The sequence below is a fragment of the Nannobrachium achirus genome (assembly GCF_963921795.1).
Source record: "Nannobrachium achirus genome assembly, chromosome: 4".
Classification (NCBI taxonomy): domain Eukaryota; kingdom Metazoa; phylum Chordata; class Actinopteri; order Myctophiformes; family Myctophidae; genus Nannobrachium; species Nannobrachium achirus.
In genome coordinates this window covers 11,218,780-11,240,266 of record NC_137813.1, presented here as the reverse complement: position 1 = coordinate 11,240,266, position 21,487 = coordinate 11,218,780, and the positions used below count along the sequence as shown (strand labels likewise).

Sequence of the window (21,487 nt, the reverse complement as noted above, 5' to 3'; positions counted from 1 at the left end):
AGAGGTGTTTAGAGGTTAGCTTTAGGGGTTACAGTTGGAGTTATGCCTGATTTATAGTTAGTTGCAGGCAGGTGTCGCGCTCCAGAATTAGACGATCTACAAGCTCAGAATGCATTGCGTCGTGGGCTTGTAGAGGGCAGTCGTGTAAAGTAACTAAATACCTTTACTCAAGTACTGTACTTAAGTACAATTTTGAGGTATTTTTTACTTTACTGGAGTATTTACAATTTTCTGTACCACTACTGTATATCTCAGATCTCCTTTACGGCCATTACAACTATTTGAAAACTTTAATTACTTAAGTTTGCAGATATAAATTATAATATTATAAAAGATATAGTAACCACTTTAGCCCTATGTTATACCTATAGGCTGTTTGAAAATAGACAAATTTTCAAACATTTGTGTACTTTACTTTTACTTTTGGTACTTTAAGTATATTGATGCTAATACTTTTGTGAACTTCAACTTCAGGTTCAACTGCGACCGCCAGGTGACGTGACGCCACGTCACGTCACTTCACGTCACATAAAATCCTACTCATAGCTCCTTCACCGTTGGCACTATCAATGCCAAACTTTGCACACAAGTCACAACCTCCACCCCTCATTTTTCCTCTTCTAGCGCCACCATCAGGCAGATTTTAGCAAAACACATTTTTGGAGACTGCTAAATCGCAATTATTTTTGGTCACAATAATTGTCACGTGAAATGCAGGTATCGTCATATCCCTAATCCAAGTTTGTGTGTGTGTGTGTGTTTGCAGGGTGATCTCAGGAGCTACCTAACGCAGCAGGACTGGATGTTCCGCACGGCGGAGCTGCTGCAGCTGCAGAGGATGGCCTGTGAGATCGCTGCAGGGGTCACTCACCTTCACAAGCACAACTTCCTGCACAGGTTAGAAAACCTTTAGTCTCGCATGGCCAGACTGTTGACTCCTGCAAATGTTCCCGTCATACAGTCTGGGGCAACGGAAATCTTATGATGAGTATGCGATAAAGCGGAAGTGATGCACCCACCCGCTCCCTTAGTGCAGTAGCGATAACAAGTCTTACTGGAAGCGTTAAGTCTTCTTTCAATATTTTTTGGGTTGTGATTACGTCTTTATCTGGTGTTGTTGGTGTTACTTCCATGATGTTTTCAAATGTTTATACACGCATAACAAGAATATGCCACTCGAATGACTCTATCTCCGCTAGTGTGTTTCTGTTATGTTTCCAATGGGACTACAGTTCCGTGCAGCAGTGACTACTTCTGATACTCGCCATTCGGGAGCTGTAGTTACTAACTTACTATATATAGCATTCTTCGGAGATTGTGGAATAGTTGTCTGGATACCCGAGACTAGCACAGGTAGCAACCTTTAAATCACAAGCACAACTTCCTGCACAGGTTGCAACTTGAAATCACCCACTGTCTGCTGCACCAACTTCTCAAAGTGTGGGGTGCATCTTGTAGCCTGTTTATGACGTGCTGTGTGCTTTGAACAATCTGCTCTTCTGGGGGTCTCTGACACAACCTTCTCAGATGGGGGTCCACGGACAACAACAATAATTTGGGGGGTCTTTGACATGAAACATTTTGAGAACCACTAAGGGTCTTAGCTAAGCTCACATCTTGGACCAGTTAAGCATTTTATGCCCCCCCCCCCCCCCCACCCTGTCAACTGTTGGGCAGGGTGAGGCTCAGCCTGGCGGTGATGACAAAACAGATGGTGGCTTTCTGCTGCTCAAGACACCTTCCTTCCATACTGTACATACCATGTTAAAAGATTAAACATGTTAAGAGAAGGGGGCGCGGTGGCGCAGACCGACTGTGCCACCGTGCTGTCGCCTCACAGCTAGAAGGTCCTGGGTTCAATTCCCTCGGGCGCAGGGGGCGGGTTCTCTCATCAGCGCGCCCCACACCCTAGGTGGGGTTTGGTCGAAAGGGCCTTTCTGTGTGGAGTTTGCATGTTCTCCCCATGTCTCCAAGGGTAGATACCCTCACAAAATGCATGCATTAATCCTGGTCTCTATACTGCCTCCCCCTGGCCTGATGGAGAGGAAAGGAACTGGTTGGAATAACATGTTCCTTCCACGCGCTACCTACAACCGGGGAACCTTCCCCCCCCCCCCCTGTCAGGTGATAAGAAGCGGCCTGCTTACTCCTCATGCACTGAAGGAAGCATGAGTTCAGTTCAGGGCCCTCCCCAGGTTGGCAGAGGGAGAGCAGCGCCCAGGATTACAGCTTAGGCAATTGGCACTGGGTGAAAAATGGGTTACAAAATCGTGGGATAGTTTTTAAAACCCTTAAAACAAAAGGGTTTGGTAAAAAGGTTTAAGCATTATGTTCTAATAGTAATCATTGCTGTAGAGTGTTTCATTCAGTAACCAGGGTTTCCCCTCTCTATCTCTTTAACAAACCTTTCTGGGGGAGTTAGTGTTACACATTTCACACAAACTATACTAGAAAAAAATAACCCACTTATCAGCTTCAGTGTTCCAGTTTCATTTCTGTCTGCCGATTTATGCGAGTCATTTCTGTCCAATTCCACTTGTTTAAGGGTCTGCAAGTAAGTTTGGCCTCGAGCCAATGTCCTTTTTTTCCCCTAATCCCATTAGATGGCAGAACATATACAAGTCTAATTTAAATTGATAGATAAAACCTTTTGGCCAAAACTCCCTGACAGTCTATAAAACATACATGTGTGATGAAGACAATGGATCTAAATAAAAATAAAAGCTGTCGTGTCATAATTAACTGTAAACAAGCAGTTTTTTCCCCCCTTAACATCTTTGCCAATTATTAACTTATGGGCTGACCAAGAGATAATAATAATGCTTGACGAATTGAGAATAAAAGTAGCCTACTGCAGAGGTTCCCAAACATTTTTGTCTCTGTGCACCCCTATAAATCTGAGCCACCCCTACATTATATAATTAACTAATTTTCACTCCCCAGCACCATATGTTAGCGATTAAGTTGCGAGGAAAAGGAGATAATAGCCATTTTGGTTAGAACTGAGTAAAACTGACAAATAACTTTGTACTTCAAGTTTAAAATGATACTAAATATGTCCAAATAAATTTCAAATATTATCAAATTATCTCGCGGCACCCCTGGACTGCCGTCGCGGCACCCCAGGGTGTCCCGTCACCCACTTTGAAAACCCCTGGCCAACTGTATAGTAGGCTACTTTTATTCTCATATAATGATTAGTACCAGAATGGGTACACTGTTGGCGTATGGTCGTAAAGTTGTAGGGAAGTGTTGAAAGCCCGGTCGGCTTTCCACCGTCAGATGGCACCTGCTTGAGGCTGAAAAAGACGTCAAGCCATACAGTAGGTAATTTTAGCACCATAGTAGCCATCTGTCGGCTCTCAGGTGCAGGGGCGTCACAAGGGGGGAGGGGGGAAAGTGGGACTGAGTTACCAGGGCCCAAGGTGGAGGGGCCTTAATTATTTTATACTTTAGCTATTGAAAAATAGCTGATATACAAGCTCTGCGAGCTTGTAGATCTGCTATTTTAGAAAAGTCGTGAAAATGTGTGCAAATCTTTGAATACGTGTATTTACATTTGTAACTCAAATTTTGCTTCTGGGGGGGGGGGATTTTGAGATGGGGATCCGTGGCCAAATACATATAACCACTGCACCACTGACATAGAAACATAGGTTTGAAACGTTGCAATATTCAAAGACTTGCACACATTTTCACGATTTTTCAAAAATAGCAGATCTACAAGCTTGGTGCCGCGCTGTGAGCTTGTCTGGTATTCTTTTTATAGTTAAAGCACAACATAATGCGTAATAATGTGTTCCCACTCAAAATGGGTTAAACCCCTTCACATTCATGGGGGGCCTGCAGGGAATCCTTGTATACCCAGGGCCCAGATTTTGGTTTTCACAACTTCTACCTATAATATTTGACAATTTTGCCAATATTACATTTTTCTTTTTAGAGATTTAAAAAAGGTCTTAAAAGTCCTTAAATTGTGACTTTAGAAATGTGCAGATACCCCCTATACACATAACCTGTATGTAGGTTTGTTTACTGTTGCGAGGGAAAACAATGTTGCACATTAAGTTCATCTGGGGACCCCCCAAAATAATTTGGGGACCCCCCCCCCCCCCCCCCAGATTGAGAACCACTGATCTAGAGTACTCTGTTTGTTGGACAGCTACCTTTACAGTCCGTTTGGTTGGTGGAAAGCTACCTTTACAGATCTACAAGCTCACAACGCGTTGCTGATCGATGAGCTGTGAAGCGTGTAGATCGGAGCATAAACCGGGCTGTCAATCACTGGACTGATTATTGGTTGCAGCCTGGGAGTTAACGCTGTGTGTGCAGCCTGTTTGCTTGAGTCGTTCGCTAAACATTTAATCTGCAAGCTGGGAAGAATAAGAGAGAATTTGTCAAAGATCCAAAATGAAGATACTGTCTTTGGAGGCACTTTTTGCCCTGCAAAGTTGATTGAGTGCAGTGTTGCGTTCCCTTGGTTGTGATGCACACCAGATTGTATCATTTATTATCGTTAATGTTTAGCGGGTCTCGGACATCTTTAGGCAGAGCATGTTGTGTTGATTTATTTTGATCAGACCTGAGCATTGTGCGGCCCGGGGGCCGTATGCTGCCCTTTGGTTCACTCTGACCGGCCCTTGTAGGGTTAATGGCAAATTACAAAATAAACGCATTTTCTAATTTTACCTCATGCATGGACTAAAGCTGCATTTCTTTTATTTTGAAGGTTTTTATTCACGTACATATAGACACAATGCGTACATCAGCACGTGTGTGTGTGTGTGTGATCATTGGATGTTGTCTCAATAACAAGCAGGTGGTCAGACTGGTCACAAGTCAAGACGACCTGCCTTACCTTACCCATCAAAAATGGATAAAGTGACAAAAACTTGACTGCTAAGTATTTATTTACTGAAGTCGGAGGTAAAGCTGTGTGTTTAGTTTGCGGGGAGCACTGCCTTGTTCATGTGGCCCCATGGAAAAAATAATTGCCCACCCCTGATTTTGATGATAAATCCAATTTGACGACCAACACACTGACAAATCTCAATTTAATTTCTTCGTCATGAACCAAGCTCCCTTTGAGGCTTCGACAAGCATGCTGTCACAACCACTCAAACCATGAACCTATTTCATACTGTACTTCCATCACACTTCCAATAATAGACAGTTTACAGGGTTTGCGACGCATCGCACCGACCACAACATGTTGTGAGCTTGTAGATAATTCTATGCTTCCTGCAATGAAGTGATGAAAATAGCGATGCCAAGGTTATAACGTAGTTAATTCGTTCCCTGCCAGATCCCGAGTTTACCCGAGTTTGCTTTATTTTGAAATGGTACTTCCTACTTCCGGTTTCGGCATGACCGCAAACCGGAAAGTTAAACGCACATTCGGCCCCCCGGAACAACTCTATTTTGCTGAAGTGATTCTTCCTTTTTACTTCCGATGTAAAGGTAACCGCCGCTATTTCATGAATGCCTGAACAGATATCCGAGCATTTTTTTTTTTCTTTTTGTATGAAAGCTGTGAACACCGTGCGCACACGTGGTGCATGATCCATGCACGTTAAAAGGTAAGAAAAGTTCCGGCAGTCAACACAGAAAGTCTTTTGGCAGGGAATGAGTTTAAGATTATTAATTTTTATCTTTCTAAAGGCCTCAGTTCTGTTACTGGCCACATTTTCTCTCTGTGCCTCCCAGGCCCTGTCTGTCTGGCCTGTTCTCAAGAACCAAAAAAGGTGCGGGAGGGAAGCACAGGGGTTCCGTTTTCTCCCTCTCTCTCACCCCCAGGCAGAGAGACAGCCATGAAGGCAGGGAGGAAGACAGACAGACAGACAGACAGACAGACAGACAGACAGACATGCAGGCAGGGGAGCACAGCAGGGACTTGCAGAGAATATTAGAGAGGCAGGGGCTGATATTTCTAAAAGGGCCTTTTGGTGGAATTATCGAAAATAGCAGACCTACAAGCTCTCTGCGACGCGTTGTGAGCTTGGAGGTCGGCTATGCGTTAAACCACTCATATGCATACTTTCTACACAGAAAGGGCAATTCTTTCAACATAAAGATGCTGCATTCAAGTTCAGGAGAGTTGGGACAAGGGCAATTCTCTTGAATGCAGCCTTCAGGTATGGCATGGAAAAGGGGGCATTTGCATTTCTTTCACCTTATACAGTAGTAAAAACTGCATTCATGGTCTGGAGAGAGGGCACTTTTTACAGACTTGATAAAAGGGCAGGGGCTCAAGCCACCTTTGATGTCTATGTGTGCACGTGTGCCTGGAGCACAGGGTAGGTTCCGCTGCTGGCGGACCAACACAGCCCTCCAGTCAGTCAGTGCAGTGCAGTGGGGGGAGCCCTGGGCACGGACGGACGGACAGACGGACGGATGGATGATGGCATAGGACGCTCCCAGCCCCTGGGTTTCTATTCTGCCTGCTCAGAATAAGCTCCGTTGGGGCTCACATTACACAGCTCCCATGCATAGCGGCGGTGTCAGCTGTCACCTGCTGCTACAGGGATATGATGATTCTGCTCTTTGGGTGTAAAAGGATCCCCCCCTCATATCGGTACTCCCCCCACCCCACCCATCGCCCCATCCCCCCACGCAACCCCTGCCACCCCCCCCCCCCCCCCACCCCCAACCCACAGCTTTAATCCCAGTTACAACGGCAACAGACTCACTCTCTCTCTCTCTCCCCCTCCCTCCCTCCCTCCCTCCCTCCCCGTGTGGGACTACTACTGTAAATGACCTGTCATAAAACATATTTTAAATCCTGTTTCATTGGTTTTACCGCCGGCACGACCCGTGGGAACGGGGCGCTTTGTATGGTACGGCGGGGTGTGAACGCCGCCGTCAGGCCGGCCCACCTCAACCTCACCAGGGGCATTATGGGATGGGATCCAAAGCTTTGCAACCCCCCCCCCCCCCCCCTCGCTATGTCTCAGTGATGGTGGTCATCCCAAAGAGCACAAACCTGAGGGGACACACACACACACACACACACAAAAAAAGCACACACATGTGAAATGAGCAGTGCTGCTGCTGCTGATGATAGATAGACCCACATGACGTCAGTATTTGATACTGTATTCTGTATTTGATGTCATTGGAAAACACACAAAGTAATGCATGAATGGTGAGTGCATACCAATAGTGAGGAGGATCTAAAAAATATATATGTATTGTGAAAACGTTATTTTTTTAGATGAATAACGTTAGGTTTAGGTGTTGTCCATAGCTCTGTGTGTGTGTGTGTGTGTGTGTGTGTGTGTGTGTGTGTGTGTGTGTGTGTGTGTGTGTGTGTGTGTGTGTGTGTGTGTGTGTGTGTGTGTGTGTGTGTGTGTGTGTGTGTGTGTGTGTGTGTGTGTGTGTGTGTGTGTGTGTGTGTGTGTGTGTCAATGTGCAAACAGTGACTGTAGCTGCGGCTATGTTGCTTACAATATCACGGTGTACTATAAGGTCAGCCTTATGCACCCTGCTGTGCCTATAGGGTTTCATCTCCCTTTAATAGTCAACAGCGGCAACAAATGAACCTGGCATACAGTATATGTCTACATAACATGCCATCTAAATGACATGTTAACCTTTGCTTACATTCGTTAAATGACACGACATTGACAGCTCTTCTCTAGAGTAATTCACTCGGAGCAGCTTTTGCTTCTGGGTGGTCCCTGGAACTAAATATTTTGAGATGGGGGGTCTGTGGCCAAGTACATATCATTTTGGGGGTCCTTCACATGAAAAAGTTTGAGAACCACTGACATAGTAGTCTCTCAAGAACAGACTAACTGAGCTCCAGTTAAGTGAAAAGGACCTTTTCTTTGACGATGGCTTGCCAGATGGCTGACATTTTTTCAAATAAACCTTAGAAGGATTCAAAAGACACTTATGGAATCGGGTCAAAATTCGAATGTTGACGATTTTTCAAAAATAGCAGATCTACAAGCTCGCAGCGCGGCACTCGGTGCCGCGCTGTGAGCTTGTATATCTGCTATTTTTCAATAGTTGAAGCATGAAATAATAATACGCTATAATGTGTACCCGTTCTGAATGGGCTAACCTTTGCTTACATTTGTTAAATGACACGACATTGACAGCTCTTCTCTAGAGTAATTCACTCGGAGCAGGATGGGAGAACAGTATGTGTCGCTAGCTGCCAGTGAACAAACCACAGGGCAGTGAACCGTCACGTAATTTAGGAGTGCCAGGAAGGGAAAACAACAATTGAGTGCCTCAGAGTACAGTAACTAGCATACCGGGGGCCCGTTTCACGAAACCTAGATTAGGGATAAAGCCTGGCTTTATCAGCTATCCTGGCTTTAGTAAGCCTGAGTCAGAGCTCAATCGGTTTCATGAAAGCTGAATTATCTTGGCAGATTAGCCTCGCCAGTTAACCTGGATATTTTAAGCCTGAACTCGGTTTCATGAAAGTTATCCCACCTCAGTTACCATGGAGATTAAGCTTTGAAGCTAGCCTGCTCCAGACCAGGCTCACAGCCAAGATATGTTAATCCATGTGCCTTTTTGTTCAAGTTTTGTGAAATAGCTGTTAGTCCAATGACTCCAATTGTAAACGAATGACTTTTTCCATGCTTAATTCAACACCTATGTTAGTATATAGACTGAAATGAAAAATACAAAAATACATAATACATTTAATTATAAGCCTATTACTAAAATAGTGAATAAATCATGAATCATATGACTCATGTGATATGTCACTATAGTTCATAATGTTAGATGTGTGATAATATATTACTGAAGTTCTTGAGATTATAAAAAAAATGGCTGACAATGTAGCAAGGGTGTTTTCAATTAAGTTAGTGATAAGAGTAATATAACAGCCTGTCTAGGTGTGATTATTCTATAGCAGCCAGTGGTGTAAAGTAACTAAGGACATTTACTTAAGTATTGTACTTAAAGGGATATTCCACTTTCAAAAAAACTTTTGGTAATTTTATTGTCTAATCAGGCTTTTATGAACACCCTGAACAGTTTTTAATTTGCTTCATTCAATATTTAGATATTTGATGTAAATGTTACCTGGCCCTCCAGGCTCAGGGCCTCTCCCCACACACACCCATTGTAACTTCAAACTTCATTTTAACCACGATAGATTCATTAAAAACACCCATTATTTTTTCTGGTGACTCATAATACCCTCCTAATACGTGAGCAGACCGTGTTTTTTCAATAACTTTTTTCATTTATTTTTTATAAAATATTATTGTATTTATTTTTTTCCATTTTCCCAAAGAATTATTAAAAATAAAAGAAAAAAGTTATTGAAAAAACACGGTCTGCTCACATATTAGGAGGGTAAAATGAGTCACCAGAAAAAATAATGGATGTTTTTAATGAATCTATCATGGTTAAAATGGAGTTTGAAGTTACAATGGGTGTGTGTGGGGAGAGGCCCTGAGCCTGGAGGGCCTGGTAACATTTACATCAAATATCTAAATATTGAATGAAGCAAATTAAAAACTGTTCAGGGTGTTCATAAAAGCCTGATTAGACAATAAAATGACCAAAAGTTTTTTTGAAAGTGGAATATCCCTTTAAGTATAATCTTGCGGTATTTGTACTTTACTTGAGTATTTCCAATTTCCAATACTTTATTTACTTCTACTCCACAATACATCTCAGATCCAAATACTGTACTTTTACTCCAATACATTTATTTGAAAACTTAAGTTACTATTTACTTTGTAGATTTACAAGCTCACAATGCAAAGCATTCTGAGCATGTAGATCTGCTATTTTCAAAAGATTTTCCTACATTTGAAAACTTGAAATGGGATATCTGCATAATGAGTACTTTTACTTTTTGTACTTTAAGTACATTTTTGATACTTTTACTCAAGTAAATTTTGAATTCTGGACTTTTACTAACAGAGTATTTCTTCATTGCAGTATTGATACTTTTACTTGAGTAAAACATGCGAGTACTTTTTCACCACTGATAGCAGCTATAGCATGCCTGTCTTTTTTATGTGGGGGGAGGCGGGGAGAGAACGCTGCTCTGTTCTTCGGTGCTGTGATTGGTCACGATCAAGGAATCGATGCTCGACTGCATGGGCTTTCCAAAGAAAAGCCCATGCCCTTGTCGAGCCAGGCTTTACGATCCTGGCTCAACAAAGTCTCTCCTTCTCAACCTGGCTTGGTGTTAGTGGAACGGAATAAGCCAGGCTATATGAAGGAGGCTTTGTCAAGTCTGGATATGTCTTAAATCCCAGCTTAGTTTATTCTACTTTCGTGAAACAGGCCCCAGGTTAAACATCAAAACTAAATAACAATATTGGCATTTGTGGACAAGCAAACAAGTCTAGTTCAGGTGTCTTCAACAGGGGGTCCGGGACCCCTAGGGGGTCCTCAGAGTTACTACATGGGGTCCTCCAAATCTTTGTGTGATAGAAGCTTTTTTCCTCCTTTTTTATATCAACCACTTGAACCCTAGCCTCCATATACTGAGAACTATTGCTAAAAATAGCCGATCTACAAGTTGAGCTTGTAGATCGGCTATTTTCTGCAAAGATGTTTGGTGTAGAGGGAAAAAAAGAGCAGACTAAGTACGAGTGAAAGGTCAAGTTTATTAAGTATTGACGGTTCAAGTGGTTAAATATCTGATAACACAAATAGACATGAATCCAAAATACACTGATTATTGTGATGTCAAACGATGAAACTATATGGAATCTGGGGGTCCCTGCTTCATCTCTCTCTCTCTCAGCTAAGGGGTCCTTGGCCTGAAAACATTGAAGACCCCTGGTCTAGTTAAATAAAATCTGCGGCACATGTGAACGCATAGCAGACGTCTATAAAGGACACAGGAATGAAGGCAGCGCTAGGAGGGGTGAGGTAGCAGCGCTAGGAGGGGTGAGGTAGCGTCTGAATACCTGTGAGTTTAAAGACGTTGGAGACTGAAGAGAGTCTGCGCTCCTTCCTGACTGAGAATCGGAGAGTTCAGAGGTCAATCCAGGAGGGAGAAGAGGGACGCTTGGAACGATGGCCAGGGTGTCATATGTATACCGCAGGGCAGCGGTTCCCAAATTATTCTGGGGAGAAGGTTCCCCAGATGATTAGCTTTAATGTGCAACTCGACAGAAAACCAACCTGCATACATTACAGTATAAATGTATACAGCAGGGTATCTGTCTGCACCTTTCCAAATGAGCCAATCAGCGTTGATGTTCTCCGCAGACACGGACATGTTTTTGGTGTTTGGAGTTGGGACTCCCATTTTTCCGGGTGTTTCGCCTTGATTCCAACGGGACATGATTTTTTCTTTTTTTTACCAACGCGGTCCTGCGCGACCAAATTGAAGCGATAGAAGCGACTAGAATAGAAGAAACAGCTTCAGGTTTGGACGCAGCTTTACAGCTACGTAATGATGGTGACAGGCCCAGTAGTACTGGAGCTGGTATAAAGGGCGTGTGTCTGCCATGCACTCGATAGCCTCGCAAGACGTCTAATTAGATTGACCTTGTAGGGCTAAAAAGATCCTTTGGAAGCCATCATCACCAGCAGCACATGCGGTGATACGGTACTGTAACCGCCCAGGTCGGCTGCCAACAAGCTGATATGAGGTTATGGTACAACATGGTCGTTTAAAATATCTCTCCATTTATCTAGCGGAGGTTTCAGCTGGAGGGGGGGGGGGGGTCGCCTGACACCACTAGTGTCAGCGTTGTCCCGTTGAGGGATGATGGGGGACTGGGAAGGGTGTCGGTTGGGTGGGTGGGTGGGGAGGGGGTGGGTTTGTCTCGGTGGCGGTCGGACGCACACACACACACACACACACACACACACACACACACACACACACACACACACACACACACACACACACTCACTCTTGGAACGCGTGCATATGGAATGCCACTGGGGAAACCCGAGTCTAACCCCCCCCCCCCCCCCCCCCCCTCACTCCCACCCCCCCTCCCATCGGCGTCTCTGAATGAGCTACCATATGTCTTTGGTGCTGGGAAGTAATTATAGTATTTACTCAAGTACTGTAATTGAAGCGTCAGTAATATGTTCTTTTTATTTTCTTCCTATGAACAAAATACTCGAACTTTATGCTTGTGTCTTAGAGGCAAATATTGTAATTTTTTTACTCTGCTGCAATTGTTTGAAAACTCGAGTTACAAGTCACCCTGTAGATTTAGATTATTATCACAAAGCATACATTAACCATATTAAAGGAGTAGTTCATCCCCAAAATGACTTTTTTTTCTATTGATTACTCACACCATGGAGACTTGAGTTCAATAATATTTTTCGTTTTTTGTCACTTTCCTAAGAAAAAATATGTATAAAAATAAATGTACCCCCATTGATTCCGGATGGGGACCAAAATGCATTTGGGCCCCTTCCGGAATCAATGGGGGTACATTTACTATAATCACATTTTTGTCTTAGGAATGCGACGAATACAAAAAGATGTTATTGAACTGAAGACTCCATGGCGTGCATGGCGTGAGTAATCAATAGAAACATTTTCATTTTGGGGGTACTCCTTTAAGAATGTTCTAAAATAGCCGATCTACAAGCTCACATTGCAACGTGTTGTTGAGCTGGTAAATAGGCAATTTGTTTTGTTTTTATTTGGAATACTGCATCAGTAGTTTTTACCTTTTGAATACTGGACTCTTACTTAGTATAGCTTACTGAAGGAGTAAGAAATCCTAGTAGATCTTCCAGCACTGCTGATCCTTCCAGGGGCTCTCAGCGCCCTCTCCAGGGCAACGGCAGCAACAACAACAAACCCTCACCAGCAGTCAGTCAGGCCTGTCACAACCTGGCTGAACTGAAGGTTTACTCACTGGACCCCCTTGGTCACAAACAATTCACCTCATGCAACCACTACTGTAGGGGTGCAGTACCACATGAACTGCCACACGAGGGCAGCAAATTCAATAGGACCTTGCCTATAGATACCTTCAGAGTACAGCAACTTGCAATGGGCCTGGTGTACAAGATACACTACACCACTAAGATACCCATGTACCTGGCAAAATACTTTATAAACATTAAGGACGTCCACAATTACAACACCAGAGGCAGCGCCACAGATCACTTTCAACCCAAAGTCAACTCAAACAAAGGGTCAAACTTGTTCTTCAGCTATACAACCAAAATGTGGAACGCCCTACCGAAGGCCTTGGTTCCCTAGCATCCTTTAAAATCGCCCTGAAAAACCACTTACAGGCGGCAGCCATTTGCAACTGGCAATAATATATATATATATATATATATATATATATATTTTACTATATCTACTGCATAGTACTATCTACTGCATAGTACTGTGTTCTATCCGTCTGTCATTCAATGTTATATGAGATACTTCAATGGTTTCCTATGAAAATAAGCTTAGTCTTTTCTAGGATCTCCTTTTAGTGAACTGTACCGTCATGAAACTGTACCTTTTTCTATGCAAACATCTAATAAAGTCTTCAATCAATCAATCAATCAATCATGGTCCACGTCACACTGATAAGAATCAGTACGCACGCAGGTTGGCACCAAACGAACCCCACCGCCCATAAGATGCAGTTGATAAGTGGTCACTGCACTCACGTTTAAAATGCATTCCATCAAACTTTCAGATGCTGTTTTTCTCCCAGTGTGGAGGAAGAATGTTTAGGATTTTTACTGTGATATTTACTGTATTTGTAGTAGCGGCATAGTAGCGGCATTTCCTCTATGTAGGATGTATTCACCTGCAACAACTCTGCATAAATAGAAGAGCTACAAGTTCACCATGCATCCTGTGAGCGTGTAGAGAGAAATACTGACTTAGAATAGAGCCCTGTGGGACACCGTTCGGCTAAGTACAAAGGTTTAAGTGTTCTCAGTTGAAAGCAGAACGATTCTTGTTAGATGCCATTACGAATTGTCCCATCGCTGATGCTGCCATAGTTTTGCCATAACTAAAGTAGATTAACTGCCAAGGCTTTTTCCTGTTTTATTTACCAGTCGCTGTTTCGTGCGTCGCTTCGCACCACATTTTGAGCTTGTGGATCTATACTACTTTTGATGCTTTTGTGTGATGATAAATTTATAATAGCGCCTTTATCCAAGGCTCTTTACATAGATTGTGCATTACATTCACCCATTCACACATTCATGCACCAATGGCAGAGGAAACCATGCAAATCCCCTACCTGCTCACCTGGAGCAACTAGGGGTTCAGAGTCTTCGACACCATCTCTGGGGGAGCCCGGGATCGAACTGGGATACCTTTGGGAACCCTCTGTGTTCTAATGACGGTTTCTCTACCCCTGAGCCTCTGCCGTGATGCTGTAGTGTAGTATATGATCAGACAGTGGGGCTTTAATTTACGAAAAAATCAAAAAAAGATAACATATGGAAATAAGAGCTTTCTGCCCGACAGCAACGTTATGATTGATCTCATCATTTAGCAAACGTGAAAGCACTACTACTTAGGGGTGGGCGGTATTGTGCGATACAATGTCTCCACGATATGCCTTTTCAGAGATATCGTATATATCGTGATACAATTGAGGAATCCTGTTTAATCGTTAATACAGAGATGCATTGCAGAATTCAATTTAAACCTGCATTTTGGTCTAAATCAGTAGTTCTCAAACATTAAAATGTCAAGGTCTCCACTTAACTTTACGGGTCCATTTGGTTTCATTTGTATACTGTCAGAGTTACATACTTGTAAAGTTCAATTTAGACCTCCCAAATGGAACCCAGAGAGACTAGTTTTTGTCAAGTAACTTGAAAAATAACCATAAAAACCAACGTGAAAAAGAATCGTGATGAAATTGTGTATCGTGATACAGCTTGGGAAAATATTGTGATATTGTATTTTTCCATATCACCCACCCCTACTACTACTGTAAACGCTACTACTGTGTGTCATCCATAAATAAATGAAGCCATGATGACTAACGATGCTGATGTTGTCTCCGTCTCCCAGTGACCTGGCCCTGAGGAACTGCTACCTGACCGCAGACCTGACCGTCAAGGTGGGAGACTACGGCATCGGACCCTACAGATACAAAGTAAGGACCTGTGCTTTGCTTCAACTTTATTTAACCAGGAAAGCCATTGAGAACAACTTCTCTCTTGAGGCAGAGTAGTGTCGGGGCTAAAAAAAAGAACAGCATTCAGGTTAAAGAAGAGAAAACAAAGCCATATTATAAATCAACGATAACACTAAGAAGAATAAAATGAATAAATCAAAATCTATAAACAATAGAAACAAGCTAGGCGTAACTGTGTGACGGGTATAAAGTGACCTCTGGGATGTCTGGAAAGCCTATTGCGTTCTTCTACCCTTCAATCCGAGAACACATCTGTGTCACTTTGGATGTTGCTCATGTATTTAGCAAGATTTATGTTTTCATTATTTGAATAAAAGCAATCTAGTTTATCAGAAGACTAGGATTTAGAAGGTGTTTTTAAAGTCGGCCTCAGGTCTAAACGGGTTATAAGCTGACTTTGGGATAAAAGTGTTCAGTTTTAAAGGGAAAGAGAAAATAGACACAATAAGCCAGCGATTTCTTTATTACTATTTAGTATTTACAGTAACAATACTAGCCCCCCTAAGTCACATCTGCCCATGAAAGATTGGGCTGCATCTTGGGCTATAAATGGGCTTATTTAGCGACTTGTACGCATGCCCCCACCCACTGAATCATTAAAATCGCCAAAACCATAGAAAGCAGCAAATGAAAACATTTTAACACTCATTTTTTTCTTTTCCCTAATTACATTCTAAATGAACCCTTGTTGTAAAAAAAACAAAGTTGTCCAAAGTTGTTATTTTTTTTTGCAAGTCATTTCAGCCTCTGACTGCGGCAGGTAGAAATGACGGAAATGAGACCGTGTGGATGTCATTTCAAATGACGCCTTCTCTTTGAGATTTTACCCTTAGTCTTTGAATCCATACGGTATTATTGTCCTGGAGCGGGGGAACGTAATATATATATAACCTTTCAAATGAAATGACTTAGCAGAAATAAGACAAATGGTATCCAGTGTGGTGTGTGTGGGGTGGGGGGGGGCATACAGGTGTTGGCTTTTGAACCCCGGCCATATTTCACTGTAGAATTATTAAGACCTTACAAAAGGGTAATTTGACACAACGTCATACTGTACGCCCCTCGGGCCGAGGCACTTCTGTCTTGTCTGCTGCATTCCTCCTATAGTGCTGAGCACATATTCTGGCCGTGCCAATGTACCTCTCACGAGATGTAAGGTCACCAAACACTCGTCTATTTGTGGCACGCCGTGTGTGTGTGTGTGTGTGTGTGTGTGTGTGTGTGTGTGTGTGTGTGTGTGTGTGTGTGTGTGTGTGTGTGTGTGTGTGTGTGTGTGTGTGTGTGTGTGTGTGTGTGTGTGTGTGTGTGTGTGTGTGTGTGTGTGTGTGTTGATATGAATTTTTAAATTCACATTGTTCCAACGTTAAAGTCAAGTAAAGTACCTTGCTTACTGTAAGTCACCAGGCACGTGCACACATAGACATCAAAGGGGGCTTGAGCCCCTGCCCTTTTATCCGTCTGTAAAAAGTGCCCTCTCCAGACCATGAATGGAATTTTTACTATGGTGAAATAAATGCAAACTCCCTCTTTCCATGCCATACCTGAAGGCAGCATTCAGAATTGACTTGCCCTCTCTGTGTAGAAATACATGTACAACACATCTCCAGTATTGACTTGATTATGCTTTAGTTCAGTCAGTGTGGTATCAAGCACGGAAAATAGCCAACCTCCAAAGTCACAACACGTTCTAAGTTCTCAGAGTAAGGACACTAGGGTTCATATAAAAGAGGAGAAAAAAAGGTTTCTATCACACAAAGATTTGGAGGACCCCCTATAGTAACTCTGAGGTCCCCCTGTTGAAGACCCCTGCTATAGTCTGCAAAAGCAGCAAACGCCATCCATCATCACCTGACTGTAATGTCTCTCTTTGATACATGACTTCAGGAGGATTACATCATCACGGAGGACGAGGTCTCCGCCCCTCTGCGCTGGTTGGCTCCTGAGCTGGTGGGGGAGCGCCATGGGGGCGTGGTCACCATGGAGCAGACCAAGCCTGCTAACGTGTGGTGAGTTAAGAGAAGTGCATCCACTTTAATTTAATAATACTGTAGACGTGCAACAGTTAATTCAGTTATTTAACCGATTATTTAAAAAAAATAAAGGTTAATAAAATAATAAATGGCAACCCGTTGTACAACAAAGAATAAAGTAGGCTTTAAAAAATAGATTTAAATATTTGCACGTTGATTATAAAACAAAACAAAAAACTACTTGATTATTTGGTTAAACTAAAAAAATATATCTTTAAGAATCACTAGATAGTTTACTCCTAAATCTTCAACAAATCATTTGGCTGTAATGGTCATAGATGAGAATATATTTCCATAATCTTACTCCACTTATCCCAATATTGTATATTTAGCAGGTTACTCATCCTCTGACGTAATGATACCCCCCACATTGAGTCATTCAGAAATATGCAGTGAACGTTGCTCCAGGCATCATTGTTAGATGGGTTATTTGAGCCTGAGTAACTTCTTACACACACAGAACAAACCTCATCAGGTCACCATAGTAGCTGTAACACCTCAGGCTGTTTCTCTGCATTTCAACACACCTGCTCTCTCTGTTGATAGCTGACACTATTCTATCTCTTAAAGCCTGCACATCCCATCTGTCAAGCTGCTCACATCTAGCAGTAGAGGGGGGAGCTCACTCAAGATCATGACGCATCACATTGCATTTTGTACAATAATTGTGAGGATGGTTTTGTGAGCACCCCAGGCTGGTTTTAAGTTTTAAGTTGCTTGATTAACTATTTGACGTCAAAGTTCAAACTCCATTTTAATCGTGCTAGATTCATCGAAAACACCCATACTTGGTTCTGGTGACTGATATTGTCCTCCTAATGCGTTCTAATTGCTTTTTCCATTTATGTTTCATAATTTTTGGGCAAAGGTTTAAAGTGTAAATACAATACAAAATATAATACAATGAATGAAGATAGTAATTAAAAAAAACGGATACATACTGACTCATACTGCCTGGTCACCAAAACCATTTCAAGCAATCTGCCATGGTTAAAATGGAGTTTGAAGTTACAATGGGTTTGTATAGGAAGGGCGCGTGTCTGATAAATCAAATGAATACATGCTGAATCAAGCAACATAAAAACTGTCTGGGGTGCCAAAAGCCTGAGTAGATGATACAATGACCACAAACATGTTTGAAAGTGAAAGTATTTGACTTTGAGAGCTACCAGATAGATGGTGACTGTGTGTTAGTACAGTAGATACTGTAGATGGTGACTGTGTGTGTTGCTGTGTCTCTCTGCAGGGCCCTGGGCGTCACCCTGTGGGAGCTGTTTGAGAACGCAGCCCAGCCCTACACCCACCTGTCGGACCGCGAGGTGCTCAACCACGTGATCCGAGAGCAGCAGATCAAGCCCTTCAAGCCGCAGCTGGAGCTGCCCTACTCCGACCGATGGTGAGGAGAAAGAAATATAATCCTTTCCATGTTGAAAAAACATAATAATCACAGTTATTAGTGTGACAATGAATCTGCAACTTAAATTTGTAATTAGGCCTGTCACAATTATTACATAATCGTCTAATCGCAATTATTTTACATTTTACATTATTTTGTCATAATCGTTTCCATGTTGATTAGTCGAAATAGCAGATCTACAAGCTCGATGCGACACGTTGTGAGCTTATAGATCGGATATTTCCACTATAAATGTTCCTTTTAAGTATAAAGTTGTCAAATATGTAAGTAATTCCTTTGTATATTTAGGTTAAGGTGTCATATCTGCCATGTGCAACTTCAGAGCCTAAAAGCCAAACATGAAATGTATTTGCCAACGACAAAAACATATTTAAATCGCTAATCGCGATTATTTGAGTGACAATTCAGAACGGATACACATTATTGTGTATCATTATTTTATGCTTTAACTATTGAAAAATTATTTTAGAAAAATCGTGAAAATTAGAATTTTGACCCGATTCTATCTTTTGAATCCTTCTAAGGTTTTTTTGAAAAACCCTATGTTTCTATGTCAGCAATCTGGCCAGCCATCGTCAAAGAAAAGGTCCTTTTCACTAAATGGAGCTCAGTTAGTCTGTTCTTGAGAGACTACTATGTCAGTGGTTCTCAAACCTTTTCATGTGAAGGACCCCCAAAATGATATTTATTTGGCCACGGACCCGCATCTCAAAATATTTAGTTCCAGGGACCACCCAGAAGCAAAATTTTAGTTACAAAAGTTCGCTTTGAAAATACATAATAAGATTTGCACACATTTTCACGACTTTTTTTTTCTCGAAAATTGCAGATCTACAAGCTCGCAGCGTGGCACTCTGTGCCGCGCTGTGAGCTTGTATATCTGCTATTTTTCACTGGTTAAAGCATTCAATCATTCTAGGCCTGGGTTAAATCGCTAATCGCGATTATTTGAGTGACAATTAATCGTCGTGTAACGTCCTAACGGTGACCGCTCTCTATGTGTAACCGTGCCCACCCTGCAGGTACGAGGTGCTGCAGTTCTGCTGGCTGTCGGCGGACAAGCGGGCCACGGCGGAGGAGGTGCACCGGCTGCTCACCTACCTGCGCATGCAGGGCCAGAAGGACATGGAGGAGGACTTCGAGCAGCGCTGGGACGCCCTGAAGCCCAACCCCGCCGGCCGCAACACCACCGTCAGCCACTCCTCCTTCCCAATCCTGGAGCAGTTCGCCGAGGACGCGCTGCGCCAGGAGATCGACGAGGTGCGTGAGGGCGTTTAGGACCGGGAACGCAAATCTGTGTCGCTTTGGATTTGAACCACTTTAAAGGAGTAGTTCACCCCCACGAGACTTGAGTTCAATAATATTTTTTGGTATTTGTCGCATTCCCAAGGCAAAATTTTAATTTTAGTAAATTTACCCCCATTGATTCCGGATGGGGACCCAAATAGATTTGGGTCCCCATCCGGAATCAATTGGGGTAAATTTATTGTAACAAAAATGTATTCTTAGGAATGCGACAAAAAACGAAAAATATTATTGAGCTCAAGTCTCCATGGTGTTAGTAGTCAATACAAAAAAAGTTGTTTTGGGGGTGAACAACTCCTTTAACCGTTATTTTATGCTTTAACTATTACAAAATAGCAGATATACAAGCTCACAGCGCCACACCGAGTGCCGCGCTGCAAGCTTGTAGATCTGCTATTTTTGAAAGATTGTGAAAATGTGTGCAAGTCTTTTTGACCCGATACTATAAGTCTTCTAAATCCTTCTAAGGGTTTTTTTTTTTCTTCTTTTTCTGTTTTTCTATGTCAGTGGTGCTCAAACCTTTTCATGTCAAGGACCCCCGAAATGATATGTATTTGGCCACGGTACGGACCCCCCCATCTCAAAACATTTACTTCCAGGGACCTCCAGAAGCAAAATTAGAGTTACAAATGTTCGCTCTAAAAATATACATATATTCAAAGATTTGCACACATTTCCACGACTTAAAAAAAAAATAGCAGATATACAAGCTCACAGCGCAGCACCGAGTGCTGCGCTGCGAGCTTGTAGATCTGCTATTTTTGAAAAATCTTGAAAATGTGTGCAAGTCTTTGAATATTTCGAAAGTATATTTTCGAAAGGATTTCGAAGTGTCTTCGAAATCCTTTGAAAAACCTGTTTGTTTCTATGTCTGTGGTGCTCAAACCTTTTCATGTGAAGGACCCCCAAAATGATATTTGGCCCACGGACACCCATCTCAAAATATTTAGTTCCAGGGACCTCCAGAAGAACAAATGTTCGCTCTAAAAATATACATATATTCAAAGATTTGCACACATTTCCACAACTTTTCCAAAAAATGGCAGATCTACAAGCTCACAGCGCGGCACTCGGTGCCGCGCTGTGAGCTTGTATATCTGCACCTAATAGTCACATAGTATGACAAGACTGTCATAGATCAAATAACGTTATTGATCACTAAAACGTTTTACTACACATTCCATCATTTCCTTTGACAGGTGCTGACCGTCACCGAGACCAGCCGTGGACTCAGCTTCGAGTACGTGTGGGAGGCGGCCAAGCACGACCACTACGACGGCAGCGGCCACGGCGGGGGCGGCGGGGTGAGCCGCCCGGGCATGGACACCACGCTGAACTACCACAGCATGTTCTTCCCCGCCTCCAGCGAGGACATCCAGGTAGGGGTGGGCGATATGGCTGCAAATCTTTGGGTATCCGATTATTCGATTCAGAATCGATTCTTGGGGTCACGATTCCCTTTTTTTTTTTTCTCGATTCTTTCAAATCCAAACGATTCAAATTCAGAAACGATTATTTTCCGATATAAAAACAATTCTCTATTCAAAACGATTCTCTATTCAATTCATATATCAGGATCTACTCCAGTCTGCTGGCATGAAAGCAGAGTACATTTACGTAGCTTTTATAATTGTAAAGGTTTTATC

The 21,487-nt window shown here is 42.6% G+C and overlaps 1 protein-coding gene across 1 annotated transcript in view; it reads left to right on the top strand.

Annotated features, from left to right (window-relative positions):
- The window catches only part of lmtk2 (lemur tyrosine kinase 2), a gene marked incomplete at its 5' end in the record, with an annotated part of 85,099 nt that overhangs the window by 52,306 nt on the left and 11,306 nt on the right, over positions 1-21,487 (top strand). Inside the window, 6 exons of the mRNA XM_080723029.1 lie at positions 767-897; positions 14,963-15,047; positions 16,974-17,095; positions 18,366-18,515; positions 19,559-19,796; positions 21,041-21,220. Coding sequence (XP_080579155.1) covers positions 767-897; positions 14,963-15,047; positions 16,974-17,095; positions 18,366-18,515; positions 19,559-19,796; positions 21,041-21,220 — 906 coding nt within the window. The remainder of the gene's footprint in view (positions 1-766; positions 898-14,962; positions 15,048-16,973; positions 17,096-18,365; positions 18,516-19,558; positions 19,797-21,040; positions 21,221-21,487) is intronic.